The sequence below is a fragment of the Cynoglossus semilaevis genome, chromosome 20, assembly GCF_000523025.1.
Source record: "Cynoglossus semilaevis isolate Cse_v1.0 chromosome 20, Cse_v1.0, whole genome shotgun sequence".
NCBI classification, from domain to species: Eukaryota; Metazoa; Chordata; class Actinopteri; order Pleuronectiformes; family Cynoglossidae; genus Cynoglossus; species Cynoglossus semilaevis.
This window is the reverse complement of record NC_024326.1, coordinates 1,256,863-1,279,359: the sequence shown is the minus strand read 5'-3', so window position 1 is coordinate 1,279,359 and position 22,497 is coordinate 1,256,863. Positions and strand designations below refer to the sequence as shown.

At 40.4% G+C, this 22,497-nt stretch overlaps 2 protein-coding genes across 2 annotated transcripts; both read right to left on the bottom strand.

Moving 5' to 3' along the window:
- Nucleotides 1-294: 294 nt before the first annotated feature.
- Nucleotides 295-6,596, bottom strand: copb2 (COPI coat complex subunit beta 2). Its single transcript, XM_008333732.3, has 22 exons — nt 6,445-6,596; nt 5,857-5,994; nt 5,681-5,767; nt 5,219-5,345; nt 4,864-5,012; nt 4,584-4,730; nt 4,381-4,480; nt 4,140-4,282; nt 3,849-4,048; nt 3,610-3,720; nt 3,307-3,395; nt 3,112-3,218; nt 2,845-2,988; nt 2,602-2,732; nt 2,309-2,516; nt 2,080-2,190; nt 1,759-1,973; nt 1,524-1,662; nt 1,301-1,438; nt 1,145-1,216; nt 889-1,059; nt 295-749 (listed from the first exon to the last, which is right to left on the bottom strand). Exons 1-22 carry the CDS (start codon nt 6,445-6,447, stop codon nt 654-656), a joined length of 2,826 nt encoding a protein of 941 aa, XP_008331954.1. The 5' UTR covers nt 6,448-6,596; the 3' UTR covers nt 295-653.
- Nucleotides 6,597-7,941: 1,345 nt separating this feature from the next.
- nmnat3 (nicotinamide nucleotide adenylyltransferase 3) lies at nt 7,942-21,908 on the bottom strand. The gene is made up of 10 exons (XM_017042584.2): nt 21,554-21,908; nt 20,690-20,836; nt 18,949-19,132; nt 17,111-17,196; nt 15,641-16,056; nt 13,908-13,969; nt 12,767-12,996; nt 12,492-12,670; nt 11,835-11,936; nt 7,942-10,620 (listed from the first exon to the last, which is right to left on the bottom strand). Exons 2-10 carry the CDS (start codon nt 20,799-20,801, stop codon nt 10,570-10,572), a joined length of 1,422 nt encoding a protein of 473 aa, XP_016898073.2. The 5' UTR covers nt 20,802-20,836; nt 21,554-21,908; the 3' UTR covers nt 7,942-10,569.
- Nucleotides 21,909-22,497: the final 589 nt, after the last annotated feature.

Below are 22,497 nucleotides of genomic sequence, written 5' to 3'. Positions count from 1 at the left end.
TACCTATTAAGGTTTCCAAGGTGAGTTGCAATCTTTGGAAAAGTAGAGTGACAGTATTGTCATTACACCTATGGTCTATGGTATGAGAGGATTAAACAATATTTTAAGAGACACCATTGGGACTTTATAAGGTCATTCAAACCTTGTGAAACAACTAGAAATTTACAGAACCATAGAAGCCAACATTTCATTAAGGATTCTTAGTCACTAAGTCAGGACAACCTGGTGAACTCAACAACACGTACAGAAAGTTTTTATCAGCACGGAGTAAAAATGATTGTTAGAAGTCAGAAGTGTTTATATACAGAACCTGCAGTTTATTGGACAGAATAATGTTGGCTTTGTCACTACAGGCAACAAAACAACAAAGAGCACATAGAACCATCCAAACAATCAGTGATACTTTCTTCAAAGATCATTGAACGACAAGTGTAAAAAAAAAAAAAAGTCAGAAAATGAATGATGAAAGAAGCTGTGATCTTTTTCCTTTTCTTTAGAGAAACATACCAATGCCAATATCATCTTAATTCATGTATTTTCTATCGCTGCAGTGTCATATTTTTACATACAAATACAAAAAAGTAGGGTGGAGGGGTTTGGTCTCTTTCTCTTTTTTAAATAAACTATGGAGAGTGCCATGGAGCAGAATGGTTTTAATCATCTAGGAAATCGTCATCAAGGTTAACATCAGTGGTGTCGATGTCATCCAGCTCCATGTTGTCCAGGTCCACGTCTAAATCATCCAATGACTGTTGACACACAAGCACACAATGAATTATGAGAACCCTGATGTATATACAACATTCACATTATATCTCTAACAAATACAATAAATGTTTAAACACCATAATTATGAATTACAATGAAAATAAAAAATTAATAACAAACCTTGTCCTGTAGTGAAATTTCAGGAATTTCCTCTTGTTTCTGCTCCACTACAGCAGGTTCATTCTGTACAGTTGGTTCTGGAGCTGCAGCAATCTGAGCTTCAGTTACTGCAGGCTCCTCTTCCTCCAACCCAGCACCCTCATCTTCCTCCTCCTCATCAGGATCCTGTGTCTGTGGTAGGGAACCAGTCAGGTACTGAGCTGTGGATTTCCTTTGTGGTTCCACATGATGTAAATAATAGAAAATGTGTACCAACCTTTGTAGGAATGAAGGTTCCTTTGGGCTCATATCCTTGGGCTTCTTCAAGAATATTCCTGTCTTCATTAGGCTACAATATAAACATAGAAAATAATTAAACATTGATTGCCAACAACACATAGCATTTATTTGGTTAAAATATTAGACAACTCACTGTGACCAGAGGATAATCTGTAGCAGGCCGTGTGGAGCCTAAACACGTCTCTCTCAGATAATATTCAGCTCCAAAGGCTTCTCTCAGTCCAGGGAACAAATTCTCATATTCTGTGGGATCTGCAAGGGATTCAGCGGCCTATAATGCAGAAAAGAAAACAACAAGCAAATGGTTTAATTCTGTGTTTTAAGAAATACATCTGATTTCTAACAACAGGACTGACCTTCTGATTGACCTTAGCCAGACTCTCCCTCCACAGTTTGACCACACGTGACACCTGACTGGGCAGGTAGGTACGAGCCAGGAAAGCAGCTTCAGGTAGTCGATTAGTCCTGATCAAAAGCTCCAAACACTGATCCAGTCTGTGGAGAAGTGAATGAGAAAAGGGTTGATAAAACTGTGAGACTTGTCGTGTTACTGCCTCTTGTACACCAGTGTCATGACGATGTTACACTCACTTTCCCTGCAAAAAGTAAGTCATGAAGGCCACGTTGTTCTTTCCATCCTTCTCTGCCCCCTCAGCCAGTTTACCCACCATAGGGGCATTACCAGAGGCTGTGGCAAGGAGGAGCAGGCCACCATAATCCTGAGCGTGGTGCAGGCACTCCTGGGCAAGGCTGAATTGACACTTGCTTATAGCCAGCTCTGCTAACTGCTTCCACTTCTGCTCCGACTGTAGGAAAGAAGTCAAACCATTAAAATGTCCCAGTCACAAATCCATATCCCCTTTTAACAATTCTGTGAGAAATCTTTATGAAAAGCAGCTTATAGAATCGTACCTCTGCCTCTACAGCCAGCTGGTAGGCAGTGTTCAGCTCTCCTAGCTGCAGTGCTAGTTCAAACCTGTGCTCAGGGTCTGTGGACACAGCCAGAGCCTGCTGCTTAAAACCCTGAAAAATCAAAATATGTTATTGTTATTACTGATTATGTAAAAAAAAAACCCCACATAGAATATGGATTTCAATGCAAATGAAGTGACAAAAAAAAGCTTGTGTCACTTTTGCTAACCTGTTTCTCTAGGAAGTGGGCCACCCTGGTACGCTGCTCTTTAGGAATTGTGGGTAAGACCTTGTCAGCCATTCCAAAGTCCCTCCTCATTACTGCAGTCTGATACTCCAGCACAGAGACTAGCAGAGAGTAAGTGACAATGTTGAGCTCCTTGTCTCCCAGGTACAGACGGTCATCTTTGGGTATGTAGCCCAGTAAGTACATGGTCCTGCAAAAAACAAAGGGACACAACATTAAGGCAACAGATCATTAGACAGAAAATTAAAATGATAGATAATGGTTCTTTCACCTACCTGTCCAGATGGGCAATAGTGACGATTTCTCCTCCTACATAGTAGTTAAGTCTGTTCACAGAGCTGGTGTAAATGAAGCAATCTCCAACCCAGAGTCCAGTCTTCACAATCTCCTGAATCTCTCCCTGGACCTACAGCAAAACAACAAGTATTTGTTAAATCTTGTAGACAGAATTGCAGCTATGTTTTGCTGTTATTGCCAGTACTCTTTATTGAGGGATTTGTTCACATTGACACACTCACCTCAAAAGCATCTTCAATGCCATCCTCTGTCACTCCTTCATTGTTCTCGTGGGATGCAGCCACTTTATCTGCCAGGTAACGCAGAATGAAGAAGGACTCATCTGTAGCAATGCAGACCAATTCACCAGAGTCCGACCAGAAGATCTGGAGAAATGAAGGAGAGGAAAGGTGAATCGAACAAATGTGGATCTGATAAAAGAGAACTGAACAGAAAACATAAAAAGGCAGACTAATGATTTGTGATAACAAAGAGGAACTATGTCTTACATGTTTGGGTTGGATCTCAATGCGGCGAACCAGCTCTGTGTTCTCCCAGTCATAAAAGGCCAGGCCAGTCAGTGACCTTACTCCGAGCAAAAAGCCTCCATATATTCCTGTAGTCAACACAGGTATACATGTATTAGGAGAAACTGTAGATGTGAGAAAATGACACTGTCTACAATAAATTCTTGCACACTGTACCTTCAGCTCCAAAATCAGGCTTGAAGGACTTCTTTTCTTTAAAGTTTTTGAAGATTTTGACCAGGCTGTTGCTTTCCCTGATGGCATATCTGTGAGATAAACAAGATGTAGAGGTTCGCAGTCAGATTTCTGGCACTTAATTAAAGCACATCAGCTACAGGTCCAAGGCATAGTTGTCATGGTGACAAGGTGCACAAGTTCAACTCAAGTGTTTGTGTAACTAACGATGTACGTGCACAGCTATGTCTAGGTTTTATATTGAAGCTAAAGTTGTATGTAACAACGTCACAAATTGGTACTTACTCAGATGAGTCGTGAGCCCAAACAAACTCCTGCGCTGAGCCAAAGCTCTTGTTCCTCAAAGCCATGGCAGTGTAGATGATATATTCCCCGTCTCCACACACTACAACAAATCTGTTGAACACACATTTTTGCAAAACCACGTTAAACCTCTTGATCAAGGTCTTAGTTATTCATATTTACTCTGGCTGTTCAGATAAACAGCAGTGTGTTAGCCTCTGTTTGCTTATGTGTGTTCATACCTTCCGTTGGGGTTGTGCTGGATGGTTTGAGGGTAAATTTCACAGCTGCCCATGTCCTTGACAGCTAACGGCAGCCTTTCTCCATCCTTGATTTCAGCATCACCCATGGCCTTAAGGTTTGCCTGCTGTATTTCACTGTGTTTGGCCCAAATGATTTTGCCACTGGTGTCCATGGACATGGCTGGCTCTTCACGACCAACCTATATAGTACAGGGCACACAAAGCAAAGCTACGTTGAGTAAAAGAAAACACATTCATGTATTAATAAATAATAATTCATACTCTGGTCACCTTTATAATTATGCTGCCCTCGTCATAGCCGAGAGCAACGTTGTTTGAGCCCCGGAGTCCACTCACACACCAAACTCTCTCCATGCCATAGTTCAGTGTACACTCCAGACGGTAAGTGCTTGAGTGCCAGATACGCACAGTACCTACAGAGGAGTGAGGTGATGGTGAGGTAAGTGTGGGCTTGAAAAAAATTAAGGAAGAGCTGTTTGTGTTCAAAGAGGGAAGATGAAGAACATCTTACCATCTTCTGACCCAGTGATGATGATGGGCAGCTCTGGGTGGAAGCTGACACAGGAGACGTTCTGGGCATGACCCTCCAGAGTTTGAACACAGGTCTTATTCTGTAACACAAAGACACCATCAGACGAAACATCCTTAGAATGAAAAAAACCCCCAATATTATCATTTTACTATAAAAGTGAGTGAATTATAATGCCTTCCAACCTGGTAGTCCCAGATCTTGACCTGGCGATCGTCAGCTCCTGAGATAAGGTAAGGTTTGTCTCCTCCACTGTAGTAGTCAATACAGTTGACTCCTTTCTCATGGCCCTCCAAAGTGAAATTTGGAGATGAGGAGCCAAGCTGCCAAACCTGAGATAACAAAGTGGATATCGCAGGGAATTACTAATTTTTTTGAGTAAGTATAAAAATGTTTTCAGGGGATAAATTACTCAATCACACAAACAAAAAAGTGCAAAAGAATCAATAGCCCAGGGTTTGCTACCTTAATTGTTCTGTCAAGGGAGGCACTGGCAAACTGGTTGTTATCCTTGGGGTTGATGACAATCTGCATTACGTAATGAGTGTGGCCTTCAAACACCTGGCTGCATGACCACTTCTTCTCCCAGTCCCACAGTTTGATCAACATGTCATCTGGGAAGACACAGAAATGCATTTTAACATTAAGGAAAAAGAACTTAAACTATGCAATATATTGTGGTCTTCAAATCGTAACAGATTCACACGTTCACATTTAAATACATATTTCATGACAATGTTTCCATGGATCCTTTGTATTCAACAATATTATATTTACGGTGTGTTACCAATCTATTTATAAAAGCAAGTTATTTGCCTACCACTGCTGGTAAGGATGTAGGGCTGGGTCGGATGGACAGCAATGCAGCGGATGTAGTCAGAGTGGGCTTCAAACATATGGACGCGCTCCAAGGTGTTGTAGTTGAACACGCGAATCTGCATGTCATCCTGGGAGAGGGAAGTTTGAAAGGAAAAGGTTCTTTAACCAATAAACAATGAATGATGAAAACTTTCTAGTCAAGTTGAAATCAAACTTATAAGAGGGGAGGAAGAAAGAAAGAGCAGGAGTAGACATATAATACTAATACAATAGTTAATAATACATAAATAAACTAAAACCTTCAACGGGAAAAGAGCAAATGTCATCACAACACATTATTTTTTACAACAGCTGGAACTAAATCAACTTCCTGAATCTCTTAGTTAACCAAACTTTTGCCAAAATAGTCATTATAATTGTTATTGTTGTAATTAACCAGCACAGAGTAATCAATGTAACTCACTGCTCCAGTGATGACCCAGTTCTTTCTTGCCACAAACTTGGATGCTCTGACAGGTAGGTCACAGACTTCAAAGGTCTTGACAAGAGTCTGTAGAAAATCAGAAAGGTAACACGCATATTCAAAACATTGCTTGTCCATTCACTGTTTCACAAATCGTCCTGGGTTAAGAATCGTACCTGACTTTCATGGTTCCACACGCAGACGCTACCGTTGTAGAGACTGGCCAGCATCCATGGCTCAGTTGGGTGAAGGTCCACACTTTTCACTCGGTCTGACCTGGCCGTCAGCCTCCGCTTTATGTCCAGCCTCAGAGGCTAAAACGACAAAGAGCATTGGCGAACTTTCCCGTTGAATTCACACGTTTTTGCACCCGCAACAGCTTTATTCAAGCGTTTTATATGTCACTCGGCAGTGTAATCGTGGAGTCCCGGAAAACACATACGGCTAGCAGCTACAGTTTTTGAAAACAACTTGTATTCTGTTTCTTAACATACAAACAGATTGCCATATGCCCTAAAAAATAATACAACTCTTATGTTTAAACAAAACTATGACATTTCCAGCTTGCACAGAGCAAAGTTGAGTAATGTGAAAAGCTGTTTGCTAAATGCTAAGTCGAGCGAGCTAGCCGCTAAGCTAGATGCAAGAATGTATTATATGTCACCGCTTCAGTTCTGTACATTCTGAATTATACCAAGCGAATCATGCAACGCGATTGGAGTCAGTTTGTGACATAGGTGTAATAAAAAAAAATTTAATCTTACCATATTGTATCCTCTTCTTGTTGCTGTAAGAACAGATAGATGTGACTCCCAAATGTAAGGATTTTTGTGTACACGGCACTGTCTACTGACGTGGAACTTCCTGAAACAACGCTCGCGAGAGTTGCGCTGAAGAAGTGGTGACGTGACAAAAAAGTCGTGTCATAGCATCAGCCACTGCAGCTGCGATAGATAGATAGGTAAGTAATTATGCATCTCACAAGCAATATAGTTATAAAGGAAAAAACTCTATATTGTATTCCATAATAACTGCCACTGTTCTCTTTACCAAAACACTTATAAACAGCCACTGTTCGGACATGGAAGTTTTGACTCATGATGTCTGGAGCCACACTCTTACATTTCCCCACTGGATGGCGACAGAAGTCGGTTTTTAGAGACTGGAAATTACTGTTTTTATAACAGAATAATTCTGTTGTTAATAAGAATAATTGTTTTCTGATTAAGACCTGATAATAAACACCATCTTTACATGTAAATAAATAAAGCGAACAAAAACAATCGAATTATATTGTGCAACACATTCCCCTAATTAAACAATTGTATTAAAAAACAAGACTATGTTTAAATCACTACTGATTCAAGTTGTACCCACTGTTACTATCAACCCACCAGGTAGAGTTTATCTTCTTAAATCCAGTGTTTCCAGCCTTTGCTGGCTTTCTCTTCTCTCTGAGTGCACACCAGTCTGTCACCATTCTAGGTCACTAAACTCTAAAAAAACATTGAGAGAAAACTCCTTACATTGTGAATAGGAAGTAACCAACTTTTTTTTATTTTTCAAAGGTGTGGGGAATGGAGGGTACGTCAACCTGGTGGGGACATAGAAGGGCGTGTGTGGCCACAAAAATTAATGAACCGCTGTACTGGAAGTTTGAAAAACTTACTATTCATATCAAATGCTACTGACGTTTCCATACTTCATGGTGTCTGTACACAAACAGGCAGCCTAACTTAACGTGCCTATTATCGACTCCCTTAGTATACTCATCAAATTCCACCCCAACAGTAAATTCAAGGTTATAGCTCCTGAAGGTACTCAGTGTTTTGATGTTAAGCCTGTCTCCATCTTGGATAATCACTTTGGTCTGAGACACGGAGTTGGCAATCTTCCTTGTAGCAAAGTCAATATCTGTTGACAAGAGAGAGAAATGACTATACAGTCAATTCACAACAGTTACAGCACTCTTACGTCTGCATAGAAAGTAGTGAACCCGACCAACACGGTTTCACATAATTTTCAACCATCAACACCGAATTAGTACAATCTGAAGAATATTTATTTATCGCCTTCAGGAAGTCCTCAAGCTTGTCGTTGGTCTGCAGTATCCATTTCCTACTCAGGTCTACAGGCATGGAGACACTGCTGTGTGAGGAGTCAAGATGTTTTAAAGCGAGAGAAGATGCAGGGCCTCTTGTTTTTATGGGCCTGAGCGCCTAAAGGATGGGAACTATTGATAAGTTGATAGCCTTGAGGGGATTGGTGGGGTCGTTTGTTTTGGGAAAGGGAGGAGGAGAAGGGTCAACCGACTCTTTCTATCTTTTGTATTGAATGGGCAGCATTGCGCAGTAGTTTGGCCCAGCATTAGACGCCAGTGGAAAAAAAGATTAGTTAAATTAAATGTGTGTGTGAGACGCAGTTAAAAAGTCCTTCAGGGCTGTAACATTAATTACAGCCAACAATTGGTTTATGTGCAGTAAAGGTAGAAACGTTTCAGACATTTGATTTAAAATGTTATGAAAATATAAAAAACACAAAAGACGTAAAACTTTCTATAGATGATCAGTTCGATCATATTTGACTGAAAAATAAGTAAGTCTCACAGTAACCCCAAAGAAAGTTCTTGAAATAATATATTCTCACAAAACAAAAAACAAAAAACAAACAAAAAAAAAAACACACTCTTTTGACAAATACCCTTGCCCATTGCTGTGCTATAGGCTTGGGAACAAAACAGATAACTAACTACAAACAAATAGCTATTTGCTAGAAAATAATTTGCATTAAAATATATTGTATTCCTGACATTGCAAATATATATATAAAAAAAACGTTTTAAACAATACTTGATTTATTTATCCCCGCTATTATGCTGTACATTTCTTAAATATATATTCCAATTTTTCTTGGACTTAAACTAGTAAAATCCCAGTAAATATCTCTCTATATCGTTATGCATTTTTATGAAGAATAAATGTAAATAGGGCTTTTTCAGCTGGCTTCAGACTCCTGTTTCCTCCTCTCCCTGACAGCATCATTTTTTGAACCAGCCGTAGCTGGAGCAGGGAGGGATCAATATTCACCCCCTGGAGAACCATACATAAACAGAGCCTGCAGGAACAGGCCTGGTTGGTGGTGGGCTATGAATACAGAAAAAGCAGCAGGAAGCAGGAAAAAAAAAACACGACGAGCAGCAGCAAAACAAGTGTGGGGTCGGTGATTGAAATGCAGTGGGTGAACTGACAGATCAGCTGATTCACAGTACTGAGTGTGGCTGATGCTCATATGGAGCTTCACCTGTGTGCGTCAAGGTCAGCATTATGCCTGTTAAAAACACTGTATCAACAGCAAATTAAGGAATGTTTATTTCAGTGGTCTGTCTGGGTGTACTACATGTTGACAGACCGGTACACCAACAACAGCCAACATAAATAACTTGAACCTCGGGGGTGGGATCACAGAGAGGGTCTCTCCCCTGGCCTGGGAAAAAAGACCCAGGCAGCAGATTTATTTCTCACAGACACTGGAAAAGTACATCCTGTCTGCTCACACCATCCACCACTGGCCCATGGAGAGTGTTCTTACATACTATATAACAGGTGAACAGCAGAGAGGAAGGTTTCAAGAAGTCTCCAGAGTCGATAAAACCCTTGTGTCTCTGCAGCAGTAAAAACATCTAGAAGGATCTGAAGTACACCTGCTGTCAGTGGTCATCACTAACACTTTCTTGACAATACACAATACAACAGAAAAAAACTCTCATTTTCAGTTGAGTTGCATTTGTTGGTTTGGTTCCTTAAAATGACGAATCTACTACCATCTGGGATTTATTCGCTTCTTTCCTCTCTCTCTCTCTCTCTCTCTCTTATTGATGTTTTTGAAAGCATCTCTCAACATGTTCTTTAAATCACCCTCAAGATATAAAGTAATGACTGAAATCCAACAGCTTTATGAACCGAAATCTTCAGTTCTAGGTTCCTTGACATTTTTCCATCCTAAGAATTCCATCACAGTGATGGTGTTTAAAATGTTCCTGCCAAATTAGTAAACTGATAATTACATTAAAAATGTGTGCTTACTAACAATCAGTGCCTAGCATTAAGGCATTTTTTGGAGGAACTTAAATGGAAATAAAGTTTATATAATGTTTATTTTAAGTTTATTCTTTGGGAACATGTGGTTTAATCCAGTGTTTCACAAACGTTTTTTCTGGGGACCCATACTTTAAAAGTCACAAAGACCCAAGTCAATAGACATTATTCGTACACTTCTGGGAAACATAATGTGAGACGACCCCCCCAAAAAAATCTCTTGCGGCCCACCTGAGTCTTTGGGAAACAATAGGTTAAATCACACCAGAGAAATAATACAGAAAAGGATTCAAATCTGTGTGACAACCTACCGAAACCAAAAACTGAAGAACTCAAATGAGATCATAAAACAAGTGGCATTGTTGAGCACTTAGTAATTTATTGATTTATTAATGTAACTATCAATCGGGCCTTCCGTAAGAAGGAACTAAAGGGAATATATATATACACACACATTATGTTTGATATTCATTCTGGATATGAAAAGTCAGGGGTCGGGATGTTTGTCCTACACAGTTCACACAATCAGTATAAGTATATGATTAATAAGGATTAACCCTTTAGAGCCTGATGTTACTGCTCTCCCATCTCCACATCATGTTGATGAGTAACAGGCTATGGTAGGGTAAGGCTGCAGCAGTAATAGAATACAGACTTCTACTGTGGCCAACATAATTGGCATTAAATAGATAAATACACAGAGAGATGCAGGAATGGTCCATGTGTCAGATTAATCCAATATGTCTGTGAGTCATCATCAATCCAGGGAACAGCCCATTCAGCAAGAGCCTTTTTTTAGGACTTTTTGAACACCTGCTTGCAAACAGCTCCTCCTGCTCTGAGCTCCTGTGGGGGAGGGAGGGGGGGAGAGAAGAACATTTGATGAATCTGTTTTCTTTCCAAGCCAAACTGGGCCCTAAAGCATGGAGTAGATAATTAAGGTTACCAAGCTTACTGGCTTAATTGGATAATTAAGGCCTTACTTCTCATTGGACAAAACCTTCAACAGAAACCTGACATATCAATAACAGCTGAACTTCACACTTTGGCCTCAAACAACAGTTAGTCTCCTACCACCTGCTGTGACGGGTGTCCACTATCAATTATGTTCAGCCAAAAGTGTTCTGAACACATACAAAAAGAGAGGATAATTACAAAACTACCCCATAATACCTTTAATGAACTGAAGAATATGTCATGCACTTGGAACGTGATGCGCATTTTATTATTGTCAAATCAATGAGAGATGACGTTTTCTTGTGCTTTTCTGAACATTGTAATAAAAATGTCACCACCAGAGGCCACTGCTGTCCTGTATTGAACGCCTTCTCCGGCTCTCGGGACAATGTTTCACTAATAACTAATTTCATGGCAGCTGATTGAAAACATCTGTTGGCGTCGCTTAAACCAAATAATTTTGCCTGATTATTTTCTCTTCATAGTGTTGATAACAGTAATCACACAGAGGTAAATCTGATAATGCTGAGCTAATGAAAATGCCAATGCGTTAGTCATTACTTTGATGCTTTTTTTTTTTTCTTTTTTTTTCTTTTCCCTCCACATGCAAATGCTTATTCGCCACAGTGGGACCGCACTATGAATAATTTCACACAGCAGTTGTTTGGGAGGGTGAAAAAAGTTGCTCAAGTCCTTCGTATTAGAAATGAGTTTTTCAAAGTCGAGATAATGGAAACCGCCGCTGACGTCTTGCTGGATCACTGGATGTTTCTGGGCTCAGAGGAAAGACAACCTTTAGATGAGCTCATTTAGCTTTACTGTCTATGTGTCGGTAGTTATCGCAAACATGATCCAAATGGAAGCCAGAGTTAGTTATAAATGAAAAAAAAACAAAAACAAAAAAACAACAACATTTGTAGCCTTGCCAGTTTTTATTTTCTGTTCTACTGGAGTTCCACTACAGCCAGTGGGCCAACTCACTCCACAGTCACATATTAAAAAATATACACCACACATAGAGTGCTGAGAGGCACTTTGAATTGGAATTTAAGCTTCTGAAGTGAAAACATTAATATTCATGAGTGAAAGTGATGATTTCTTACCAAATGAAGCTCATCTCCCTCCACCCAGTGGGTCCAGCCTCTTCCCTCGATCTCTCCCTTCTGCACGCACACCAGCTTATCTCCCTCCCAAGCGATAGTGGTCTGGGTCGGAGAAACACAGGTTTGGTGATCGTACACGGTGCGTTAGTGAAGTGAGTCATTTGTTCCCAAGGAAAAGTCCTTCTTAACATATTTACTCAGATAAAGAAAACAGCACACAAAGAAGCATGTGACTCCCAGAAGCCTGCAGCTTATCCACAATCAGCCTAATCACTGTGACAGTTTTCAGGAAGGGGTCGTGAATAATCTCTACTCTGGTATAGTTTTTACTCTTGGCCTATTTTTTCTCTCTCTCCTGTTCAGCGCACCCGGAGGTTGAAAAGTTTCAACTGTATTTAAAGTTTGAAACGCTGTTGGAAAGTGTGTTTTTTTTTCTAATCACCATATGTTCATTTAATTCTCCAGAGGAGCCACTGAGGAAATACATCTGCCGGGTCTGAAGCAACAGATGATGTGTTTACGCCACAGGACTCCACACCTGCAGCTACATCGGTCGGCCTTAATGTCTACCCTACTGCTATAACAGAGCTGCCAAATGTGTGACGTGTGATTATATTTCTTCATTAACATACTCCAACCCTCTTAATAGAAACTCACCATGCATTTCCTGTCATCCACTCCGGCGAGGTCCTCCTCAAACTCTTTGCCCACGTAGAAGTCCATGTTGTAGTTCTTGAAGGTGCTGAGGGTCTTGATGACAATGTGCTCCCCGTCGTGGACAATGTCCTTGTCGGGCTTCAGCAGGGTTGCGATTTTCCTGATGGCCACGTTCACATCTGTAGCACAAACCCAAAAGGTGAGGATTATAAAGTTCTCCACATAAAACGACAGGAAACTGAATGATACCATGCTTCTCTGCTGTACAAACTCACCCAGGGCCTTGAGGTAATCTTCAAAGTTATTGTTGGAAATCATTTTCCAATATCCGTTCAGATCAGCAGGCATGTTGACTGGGTTTCTGCGGGGGTCCGTGATCTCAGACGCTGAAGAGGTGTGCTGTGTTTGGCTAGTTGCGATGCAGTGCAGCAACCTGCCATCACAAGCCTCAATTTGAACCAAATTCATTATAATCCGATTTAACCGTGCCTCGCACCTCCCACTGCTTCAACATGTAACAGCACAATCCCCGGCAGGCTTTCCCCGCATGTAAACTACAGCTGTGGCACCACGCATACATAATATGCAACACACGTGTGTGTGCTTTATGTTGAACAGTGCTTACTCTGCCTGTGTGGGATTAGAATGAATGCATTTCTTCATTACTTGTGTGTGTGTGTGTGTGTGTGTGTTTGGCCTGATTTTGTTGTATGAGAATGGACTGACTCAATCATGTTTGATTACTGAGCCGTCAACAACAATTCTAATGGAAGAAAATATCAATTCAATTTAAGCCTTGATCAGCACGGCCAGTGAGCACCACACGGAGTCTGGAACCTGGCTGCGTTGTGTTCAACTAAACGGGCACAGGTTTCACACCGAGCAAATTGAAAGTTGAAGAACTAACATTTCAAGTTAGCAGTACTTTTTATACAAATAAGCCAGACATTATTAAAATAAAAAAAAAGTTTTGCCAGACAGACCTGAGAAGCTTTGGTCTACGGAGGCTAACAGATCTATATGCAGGATAAAAACAAAACCAGACTCCATCTCCACAGATCCAAAAGTGATTAATGGATGTTTTGACAAATTTTAGGCACCGGCTTTACACTTCAAATTCTGCTGCACACAAACATCAGACTTCCTCCAATCACTACATTTATCCAAATTAATACCTGTGCTGATTTCAACTCAAACGTCACCCTGGAGCAGATTAGAGAGGCAGTTCCTTCATATAACAGGAAAACTCCAGACTTGATGGATTTGGTATGGAATTGCATAAATCATTCTCTCACATAATTGCCCCATTTTGTTAATGACGTTTAATCATTCCATTTGAATTGGCCCTCTTCCTACATTCAGCCCGAATACCTGATTCCAAAGAAAGACAAGAACCAATCAGAGCCCGGCTCTCACCGACTACTGCCCTCCTCGAGGGTTGTGACCTCAAGGTCTTCATCAAAAGACGTGCATACAGGCTGGAAAGACAAAAAGCAAACACAGTACATCCTGACAAAACCCTGGAGATTCTCTGTTTGTGATGAACATTATGTACTCCTGACACAACAGAGGTGCCAAAATTGCAGCGTTTACTCCGAATGCCAAAAAAGCTTTCGAGCAGGTTGAGTGGAAACACATTTGTGCTGTGATGGAGAAGTTTAACACCTGTGATAACTTTACATCCTGTATTAAAATGTTGTTTGCCCACCGTGCAGCTTCACTTAGAACTCATTTCAACACGTCGTCACCTTTTAAACATAAAAGGTCGAATGTCTTGTTTCACCATATATCTTTTTGGCTCTTTTTATTGGCTAGCCTGAAAGAAAATGTTTTTTTTAACTATTTATATATTTATTTTATATTATTTTCATCTATCTTTACAGCCATTATCTCTTGTTTTACATTTTCAGTATAATTGCAGGTTCCCATATTTGAATGCTTGATGGTAAAGATAAACAAAAATAATAATAAAATGATCAGTCTGTGCCTCGGCTGAACAGAGCAAACACTCTGGATAATAAACCGGGGACAAAGGCACAGTCACCTGAGCTTATTATTATCAGGCTGCGGCAATTAAACGCATCACAAAAAGCCCGTTGCATCTTTTTGTCTCAGCTAAGTGGCTACATTAATTTGATAATCTCTCTTTTGGACCCAACGCCGCCGATCCGCCGTCTGAATCCTTCAGTGAGTGGAGCACACGAACGCAGACGCCTCTTTCAGAGGATGCCAGAGTGTATCAGTAACACAGTGCTGCGTGGAGCCAAAAGGCTCAGTGAGAAAACGCCTCCTGCACCTGAGCGACTGTTAATTCTGACAAAATCAGCCCTGTAGTCACACAGTGTGGAGATGATAATACAGCAGATCACGGCCGTCCAAAATTGAAATTCAATTTTAGGGCCAGGAGCCAGAAGACATCAGAGCTTATCTGGAGTTATTTAACAACTTTACACCACTGCTTTCTGCCAAATTGCCAGCGTTAGCTGCAATAATTAGATCTAATATTGACATTTGAAGTAAAAATCTATCAGTTTTGACTGTTTTTGGAGCACACTCACATATTTAGGGCTTTTACGGTAGCTATGGGGACACTTCTTGAACAGTTCATTTGAAAGATGATGCAGAAACCACCGTCTGTGATGTCCCTCACATGACAACAGGTTTAAATCATGATGAAAACTAAACTTTAATTATGGTGTTTCAGTTTCCTTTTCACCGCGACACTGTTGAACAAATGTTTGGTAGTCAGTTTCAGTTCTCACAGTAGTGAAAATATTCAGGATTTCTCTGTGATCTCTTTGACCTTGTCTGATTTTGTTATTAGATGTTGCCAACTTTCCCCCCACACATGAATCAGTTTTTCAATTTTATTATTCAAATATTTTACCATCAGACCTTTTCTCTTTTCCCTCTGACTGATTAAGTTTGGTGAGGTGTGCAAACATCAGGGAGACGCCGTCTGCTGTGATGTTCTCTAAATATTAGTTATTTAAATCCAATAAAACCTGACTGGGTGGAAAGTTCTTGTTTTTTTGTGAAGGTACACTCTCTAGCAGTGATGTAAAATAAAACAAAACAAAACCAAACCCACTGATCTGTGAGCGTTTCCACCTTTCCTGCTCGGTCATGACGCTGCAGTCCATCAGTCAGTCGTCCACACTGTCCACCGGCGGCTGATACACCTGCTTGGTGAGCGGCCTCAAAACCGCGCCCGTGTTCTTCCTCTCGCTGTCCTCAGTGTAAAGGCTGTGCTGGTGAATGTAGTCGATCACACAGTCTGGGATCAGATACTTCACACTCAGGCCTCGCCGCAGAGCTCGCCGCATCTCAGTGGCGCTCGTCTCGTTCTTCACCCACTCCTTCACCAGGTAAATGTTCTGTTGGTGTCGGGAGAGAATGTCTGACTCGTGCACCGTCCGCTCGGGCTGCAGCCCACCTCGGCTGATGCAGACCAGGCCAAATTGCCCTGCGACCTCGTCCACGTGCTCATCCAGCCACAGGCCTGGGATCTGGAATGTGTTGAGGAAGTCGGCTCCACATAGGAGCTTCAAACTGAGAGACGGACCTGAGGACAAAGACAGTTAAAATGGGAAATGAAATGAATCAGCTTTAAAAAGAACAAATCAAAGAAATTCATCTTCAGTGAAAAACCTTTCTTGAATGAATCTTTGATTCATTTAATAATAATTGTCTCACAGATTTAGTAATATTTCTACTTTTATTCATCCCTAGGTTCAATAAAATAGATAAGGAAACTGCATGACTGCATATTTTTAACTTTTTTAATTCTTTTTTTCAACATGGTACATGGTTTTAGATTTAACTAACGTTGTAAAATTAAAAAAAAATCAAAAAATTGTTAAATCAAATGGCGACGCTAGCATCTGTCAGTTTACAACTAAATGACTAGCTAATGTTAATATTAAGATAAAAATTAAGCCTTAATGCAAATTGGAATGATGTCTTTCCTGTTTGTAGGAATGGCAAAAAGGATCAGCGGGAGAAAACTTCAGTGAGTCCAAAGTTTACATTCAAAACCATAATGATCTAAGGTCTAAGTTGTGTCAGCAAACATCTCAGTGGAACTGGTTGAACCCCATAAACTCGACAAAGAAAGTTCGACTCCAAGCTGAGCCCAGGTGTAATTAGTGCACGGCTCAAACGGAGGCAGGTGTGAAGTGAGTGGAAAACATCCCTCAGAAAGGCAGAACAATCATTTTCTGGTTGTTCTCATCTTCATGCCTTGTCAGTTTGGTAATCTGCATAGTGATAACGGCAGTTTTTACACCGAATGCCTTTTCTGATGCAGCCATGCCTGTTCACCCGGCTTCTATTAGACCAGGAAATGACTTGTACAGAAAAAAAAAATTGCTATTATATGATGTTTTTTCCTTATCCTTCCATTCTTAATATAAAGTCTATTTTAAACGGATTTTGAACCTTTTTTTGTATAATATTTTGTCACTGTAAAATGTTGTTGTTGCGATGTCTCCCACTAAAACCTCTCACACAGATGGTTTTTTTTTGGCACATTTCTCACATGTTCTTACAAAATACAAAGTTTGTCCTTTTATAATTCTGCATGCGTGAACCAACCAACCAAAGGAAGACCTTCTTACTTGTGAGGGGAGCTGTGTTACCACTGGAGTTGGTATGCGCTCCCGTGTTCTGCTTGTACTCCTCCAGAATACGTCCATAATGGTGCCTGTCCAAAACCAGAGGTGTGAGAGACAGAACAGACGATACTACGTACCACACAGTACAATACAAATATATTTTTCTGTTATGTACATCCATGAAATATATAAGGTACATTTTTATGTTTACATATACTTTTACTATTATTTATTTTTCTATATATGCTTTTTATAAATCTGCCATCGACGCTGCATCAAACTGAAGGAAACACAGAAGAACCTTCACAGAGAAGAAGAATAACCTTTACTGTTCTCAAGTAAAGCTCCTTAAAGGGGCTTTCACACTTTTTTTTTTCTTTGCAGTTTTGTGTGTTTGTATGTGTGTGTTTAGGAATGAGATGACGTGTGACGTGGCTTCACAATGGCCACTTTATACCTGGATCTGCAGCCTTGGTTACACAAATGCAGCTTAGAGATGCCTATGAGTGAGTGTGTGTGTGGAATAGAGAGGAGGCTGGGCACTAATAAGAGGATTGTACAAACTGCAGAAGGTGGAGAATATATTTAGAAAATAAAATGTGTGTGCGTGGACTGATGTTGTGCAAAATATACTTTATTACTGCTGATTAATTCCCTTGTTGACACAACAGTAAAAAAACCCCAAAACAATCTACAGTACAGTTGCACAACTAACCCCTGTATCACAAAGTGGGAAGACACACACTCACACACACACACACACATGGATTTCCTGATTCACTTCTTCTCATTAGAAATGCAGCACCTGTGTCTGTCTCTGCCTCTTCACCCACATGAACAGCCCCGGCTGCTTTTTATAACTACACTGTTCCCACGTGGGCCATGAAAGCAGCCCACACTTCTGAGTTTTACCCCATGAAAGACCCAGATCTGCCACGGGTCCGGTCCAGTCTGCCGATCCCCGGGAGACCATAATTTAGGCTGGGGGAAGCTGGTGGCGTGAATGATGGGTGGTACAGGAGCCACAGAGGAGTGTAACATCCCCATTAGTTTTACTGGTGCAACGGTGAAAGTGGGACATGTCAGAAGGTAACAAATAATTGTCTGATGTCCTAGTGAGGATAAAAAAAATGATTGTAAAGGACACGGTTAAAAAAAAACAAACACACAAAACAAAACAACCTTTTGAGTCCTGTTATATAAAGTGAGAAACTGTAAATTAATAACATTTTACAGTGTGTTATCAGAAGACACACATGTAACCAACGTCCGTTCCCAACGGCACCGCAGGATTCAACGCGTCCCATAAAAATAAAGGGAGAGGGTTGGATTGAAGAATTGAGGAGCAGCACTTTGTCTTCATCTAATCTCCCCACATCTGTTGACTCAAAGTAATGGCTTTTTGTCTGCACTCGTGTTGTCACTTCACCGTACGGGGAAGAACAGAACACAGACGCAGCCTGGGGATTTTTTCGTCTCCTCTGAGCCACAGCTACAGTCCCAGAGCAGCTACGCTGGTTTTCTTTTAAACCACATGTTCAACCATACATGTAACACTTTTCACTAATATATTAGGATTCAATAAAATGCTATTGCTTTAGATCACACAGGATTTGGACAATTAAAAAAAAAATTCTATTTCATGATAATGAAATTTAAACAACATATTTTATTTTCTTTTAAATTAAATTGATAGATACTGTACATGCAATAGTTAATGTTTGCTGGTGAGAGTGTTGCTTACAGAACCCTGGAAACTGTCGTGGAATGTTGTTTTTTTTCACTAACCCTGAGAACTGAAGCAGCTCTAAGTCTGATCCTGCACTAAAGTAGATTTATACCTCAAAGTGACCACTGTCTCCGTCCAGTCTTGCTGCTGACTCTCCCATTCATCAACCCTGACCCAGTTTGAGCTCTGCAGTGCCAGCTTTGCCATAGCAATGCGGTGTTTAGAAGGTACCAGGCCTTGTTTTCCATAGCTGTCACTCACAGGAGACACGATGCCACCCACCACCTGGTACTTGCCTGGAGGGAAGAGTTGATTATACAGTTAAGTGGGTCAAAACAGCCAATATTTCACAGAAGAGCAATACGAATCAGATTACAGATTCACAGGGAATATCTGTAAAAGATGCAATTATCTAATAATTATTGTTTTGTTAAACCTCTGTGTGGAAATATAATTACTAATTTCCATTTTTTTTTAGCCTCAGACGTTTCGATGGACCACAAAACACCTCAAATCTGATTGCGTGATCAAGAAACCGCTTAAAATTGGTTCTGTTGAGTGTTAAGAGATCAATCTGCACAAAATGCAAAGCTTGAAAAAAAAACAGAGTTAAAAAGAGCTTCTCTATACAGCTGATCCATTGGTGAAGGTTTACCCTCATACCAGTCAGCTGAGGTCTTCTGGGTAAAAGGTCAAAGGGAAAATTAAGAGCATTATTTATGTTACGGCCCAATGAGATGCTGCATGGACTCATAAAGCATCTTACAACGAAGGAAGTAACCGTGACCCCGTAGAACTCTGTGTAGTGTATAATGTTGTCATTAGGAACATGTGATCGTACCAGTACTCTCATTCTTTCCTGTTCAAGATATAAATGGCCGTGGCCTTATGTAAGGTAAATGATGACAGTGCTGTGGTACAGCACAGCTTGTGGCAACACACGTGAGGCCAATACAGACCATACGGTACATGAGAAGTGTAGGCTTTGAAGCAGCGGTGATCGACTGGTAAGGTCTGAAAGTGATTGTTTCAATAACGGTTCTGTATGGTGATAATGGCATAGCATTAGAACAGAAAACAATGTTTTGTAAATTACAATCCCACTTAGCAGAAAATTACTTATAACAGCGGCAGATACTTAGTGTGGATTGTATTATTATTAATTGTATTATTGTAAAGTTTGATCTGGAACGATATAAATCCAGTTGGAATGGAATTCCTCTCATACCGATTTCTTTTCAAACCAAGTTGAGAACTTTTGCTTGCGTTATTTGGCTTAACTTTTTAACAGCACGGCTACATCACGTTCAGGCTACCTATTCATTTGACTGCTGTTCCCAGAAAATTATACCATGCATCTATTTAATTAAACTAATTATGAAGTGAAATATGAATGTGAGAAAAGGAGTTGCATCAATTTCACATGTAACCCCAGCATTAAATATTGTAACCACATCCAGGGAGAAAAACAGATGAGTGTTTAAATGTCTGCTTATTGATTATGAGGCTACAAAACTGTTTAAAATAAACACGCAAACATACAGAGAACCCTGTTGCTGCTGCATAAAGCTGTCAAGTTTTATTTTTTAACATCAGACCCACACAAGGCCATGTTTAGCATTCGATGGGAGTTCTATCAATATTTGCTCTCCCTTATTGCCTCCCCAGATTTCCAAAAACAACCGTATGAGTCTAGAAGCCAACAGACTGCAATGGCCTGGGGGGTTTATCTAAAATTCAGACAAACGAAACAGCCAAACCTAAAAATCAACAACAACAAAGCAGGTTCTTAATGACATTATCTTTTCATGAAGACATAACAACAGTTGGTGTCTGCAGTGACCTAGACTGACCTGTGCGGTGCATGTGGTCCTTGGCCAACTCAAACAGCCTCATATGCTGGTTAGTGATGGGGTTAAAGGAGCCACAGGCCAATAATACCAGCGGAATACGGTGATGAGCCATCTTGGTTGATCCACCTCACAACATGATCTCAGAGTCTGTTAGAGAAACATAAGGAAAGAAATGTGAAGATCACTCCACAGTGCCCGGCACCTCAGTCGAGCTCCAGCTGGGTGTTGATTAGTGAGACTGTATGTATATTTAACTTACACCGTATGTAAATATAAGAGAGCCATTATAACGTCACAGATGGATCCACCAGATGAACTGATCATTATTGTTGTGCTCAAAATGAAATTAAAACTAAAATCATTAAAAACACCTTTTCTTTTACACCAGGCTTTATCAAAGCTGTTATTAATAATCAAACTCACAGACGTAACTTGTCTAATATTTCCATTATAATTTGAATTACAGCAGCACAGATCAGGATCTACCAGTACATTACAAAAGGAGTGCTATGAAATTAGATTAGAATTAAATTAGATTTTTTTAATTAAATAAACTAAATCTAATAATATAATGTGCAGTAGTGACTTTATACTGTAAACACTAAATCATATTGTTCCATAGATCTACAAGGATTTAATCAGTAGACCAACATTTGATGTTTATATAACGTCAGCCGTCATGTACTGTACACATTGTGGCTTAAAATAAATTTTAAAACGTACAATAATGTCTATTCGATTATTTTGAAAGCTTTGTTTTATGAAAGCGTGTTATTGAGCTAACTGTAAAATATTAAAAATGGCACCTGAAAAGTGAATAAGGAAAAATGTTTAAATAAAATAAGGACAGTATTCCGTGTTTACCTTGAGATTTCTCTGAGGCCAATGGATGTTACAGTCTAACCAGTCCGTGCAGTCGCGGAGTCGCGGCTTTAGGGTTCCGCGCTGAAATACGACTGAACTGCGACCCCTCGTGGTTGAAGGCGGACGTCATTAGACGGAGCTCTCCAGCGTGCTGAAATCACAACTCTTCTCAAAGACAGCAAAGCCGCTCCAGATTTATGCCACCTACTAATCCCATTACAGAGCTACGTTCAAAAAGAAATAACCGCGAGTACAATTTGAATAAAATCTCCTGTCTGTGTGGGTGACAACAATGTCTTCCTGGACCTGAACAGAAAGCCACTTTAATAATGCGCTGACCTTTACGGTGATGTAGCATCAAACACCCACTTACTTCTGGTAACCTTTCGTTCCAGTGTTGTTAACTGCTTGTCAGGAGGAAGGAGGAAGCTTAGTCGAACACTAATTGTGCTTCTGTATTGCAGTCGGTAACTGATTCCTGAACTGCAGTACAGAAAACAAAAGTATTTTCCACTGAGTTTTTCAGTGAGTTGACAAAACGCGTATAGACGTAACTCTAATCACCAGTCAGATTACAACAGTTTAAAGCGAATCCATCCTCCGGCAAGCGCTTCCCGACAATCACGAACACCTTATTAAACTTGTTTGTTAATTAGAGGGATATTTTTCCAATCACAAAGGGGACTGTGACTGTGGAGGGAGAATGGAAAAAGGAGGTCACTGCATTCCCTCCGCTCCCCAGGCTGCAGTATCTTAGCTGCTGATCCATGGAAACAGCCATTTGGGAGAAGACGGATCTTGTGTAGTCGTAAATATGGCTCCTGTATGTTCCGCATGTGGGTTCCATCTTTGTTATCCTATTAAGTCACTTAAGGTTTGCCCCCTCTCTCTAATCTCCCAAACGCACGCCTGCGTCTCTAAAATAAAGAAAAAACATGGGAAGA

Bases quoted from the DNA above. Each gene is read 5' to 3' on its own strand.
- copb2 (XM_008333732.3), bottom strand. The intron at 1,974-2,079 runs GTACGATTCTAT...TCTTTCCTACAG, and splicing joins AGCTGGCTGTAGAGGCAGAG to TCGGAGCAGAAGTGGAAGCA. The intron at 1,663-1,758 runs GTGAGTGTAACA...ACTTCTCCACAG, and splicing joins ACTTACTTTTTGCAGGGAAA to ACTGGATCAGTGTTTGGAGC.
- nmnat3 (XM_017042584.2), bottom strand. From the start codon at position 20,801: ATGGCTCATCACCGTATTCCGCTGGTATTATTGGCCTGTGGCTCCTTT. The intron at 13,970-15,640 runs TGACTGATGGAC...TTGTCTTTCCAG, and splicing joins CGGTGGACAGTGTGGACGAC to CCTGTATGCACGTCTTTTGA. The intron at 12,997-13,907 runs GTGAGAGCCGGG...TACATGTTGAAG, and splicing joins CTCGAGGAGGGCAGTAGTCG to CAGTGGGAGGTGCGAGGCAC.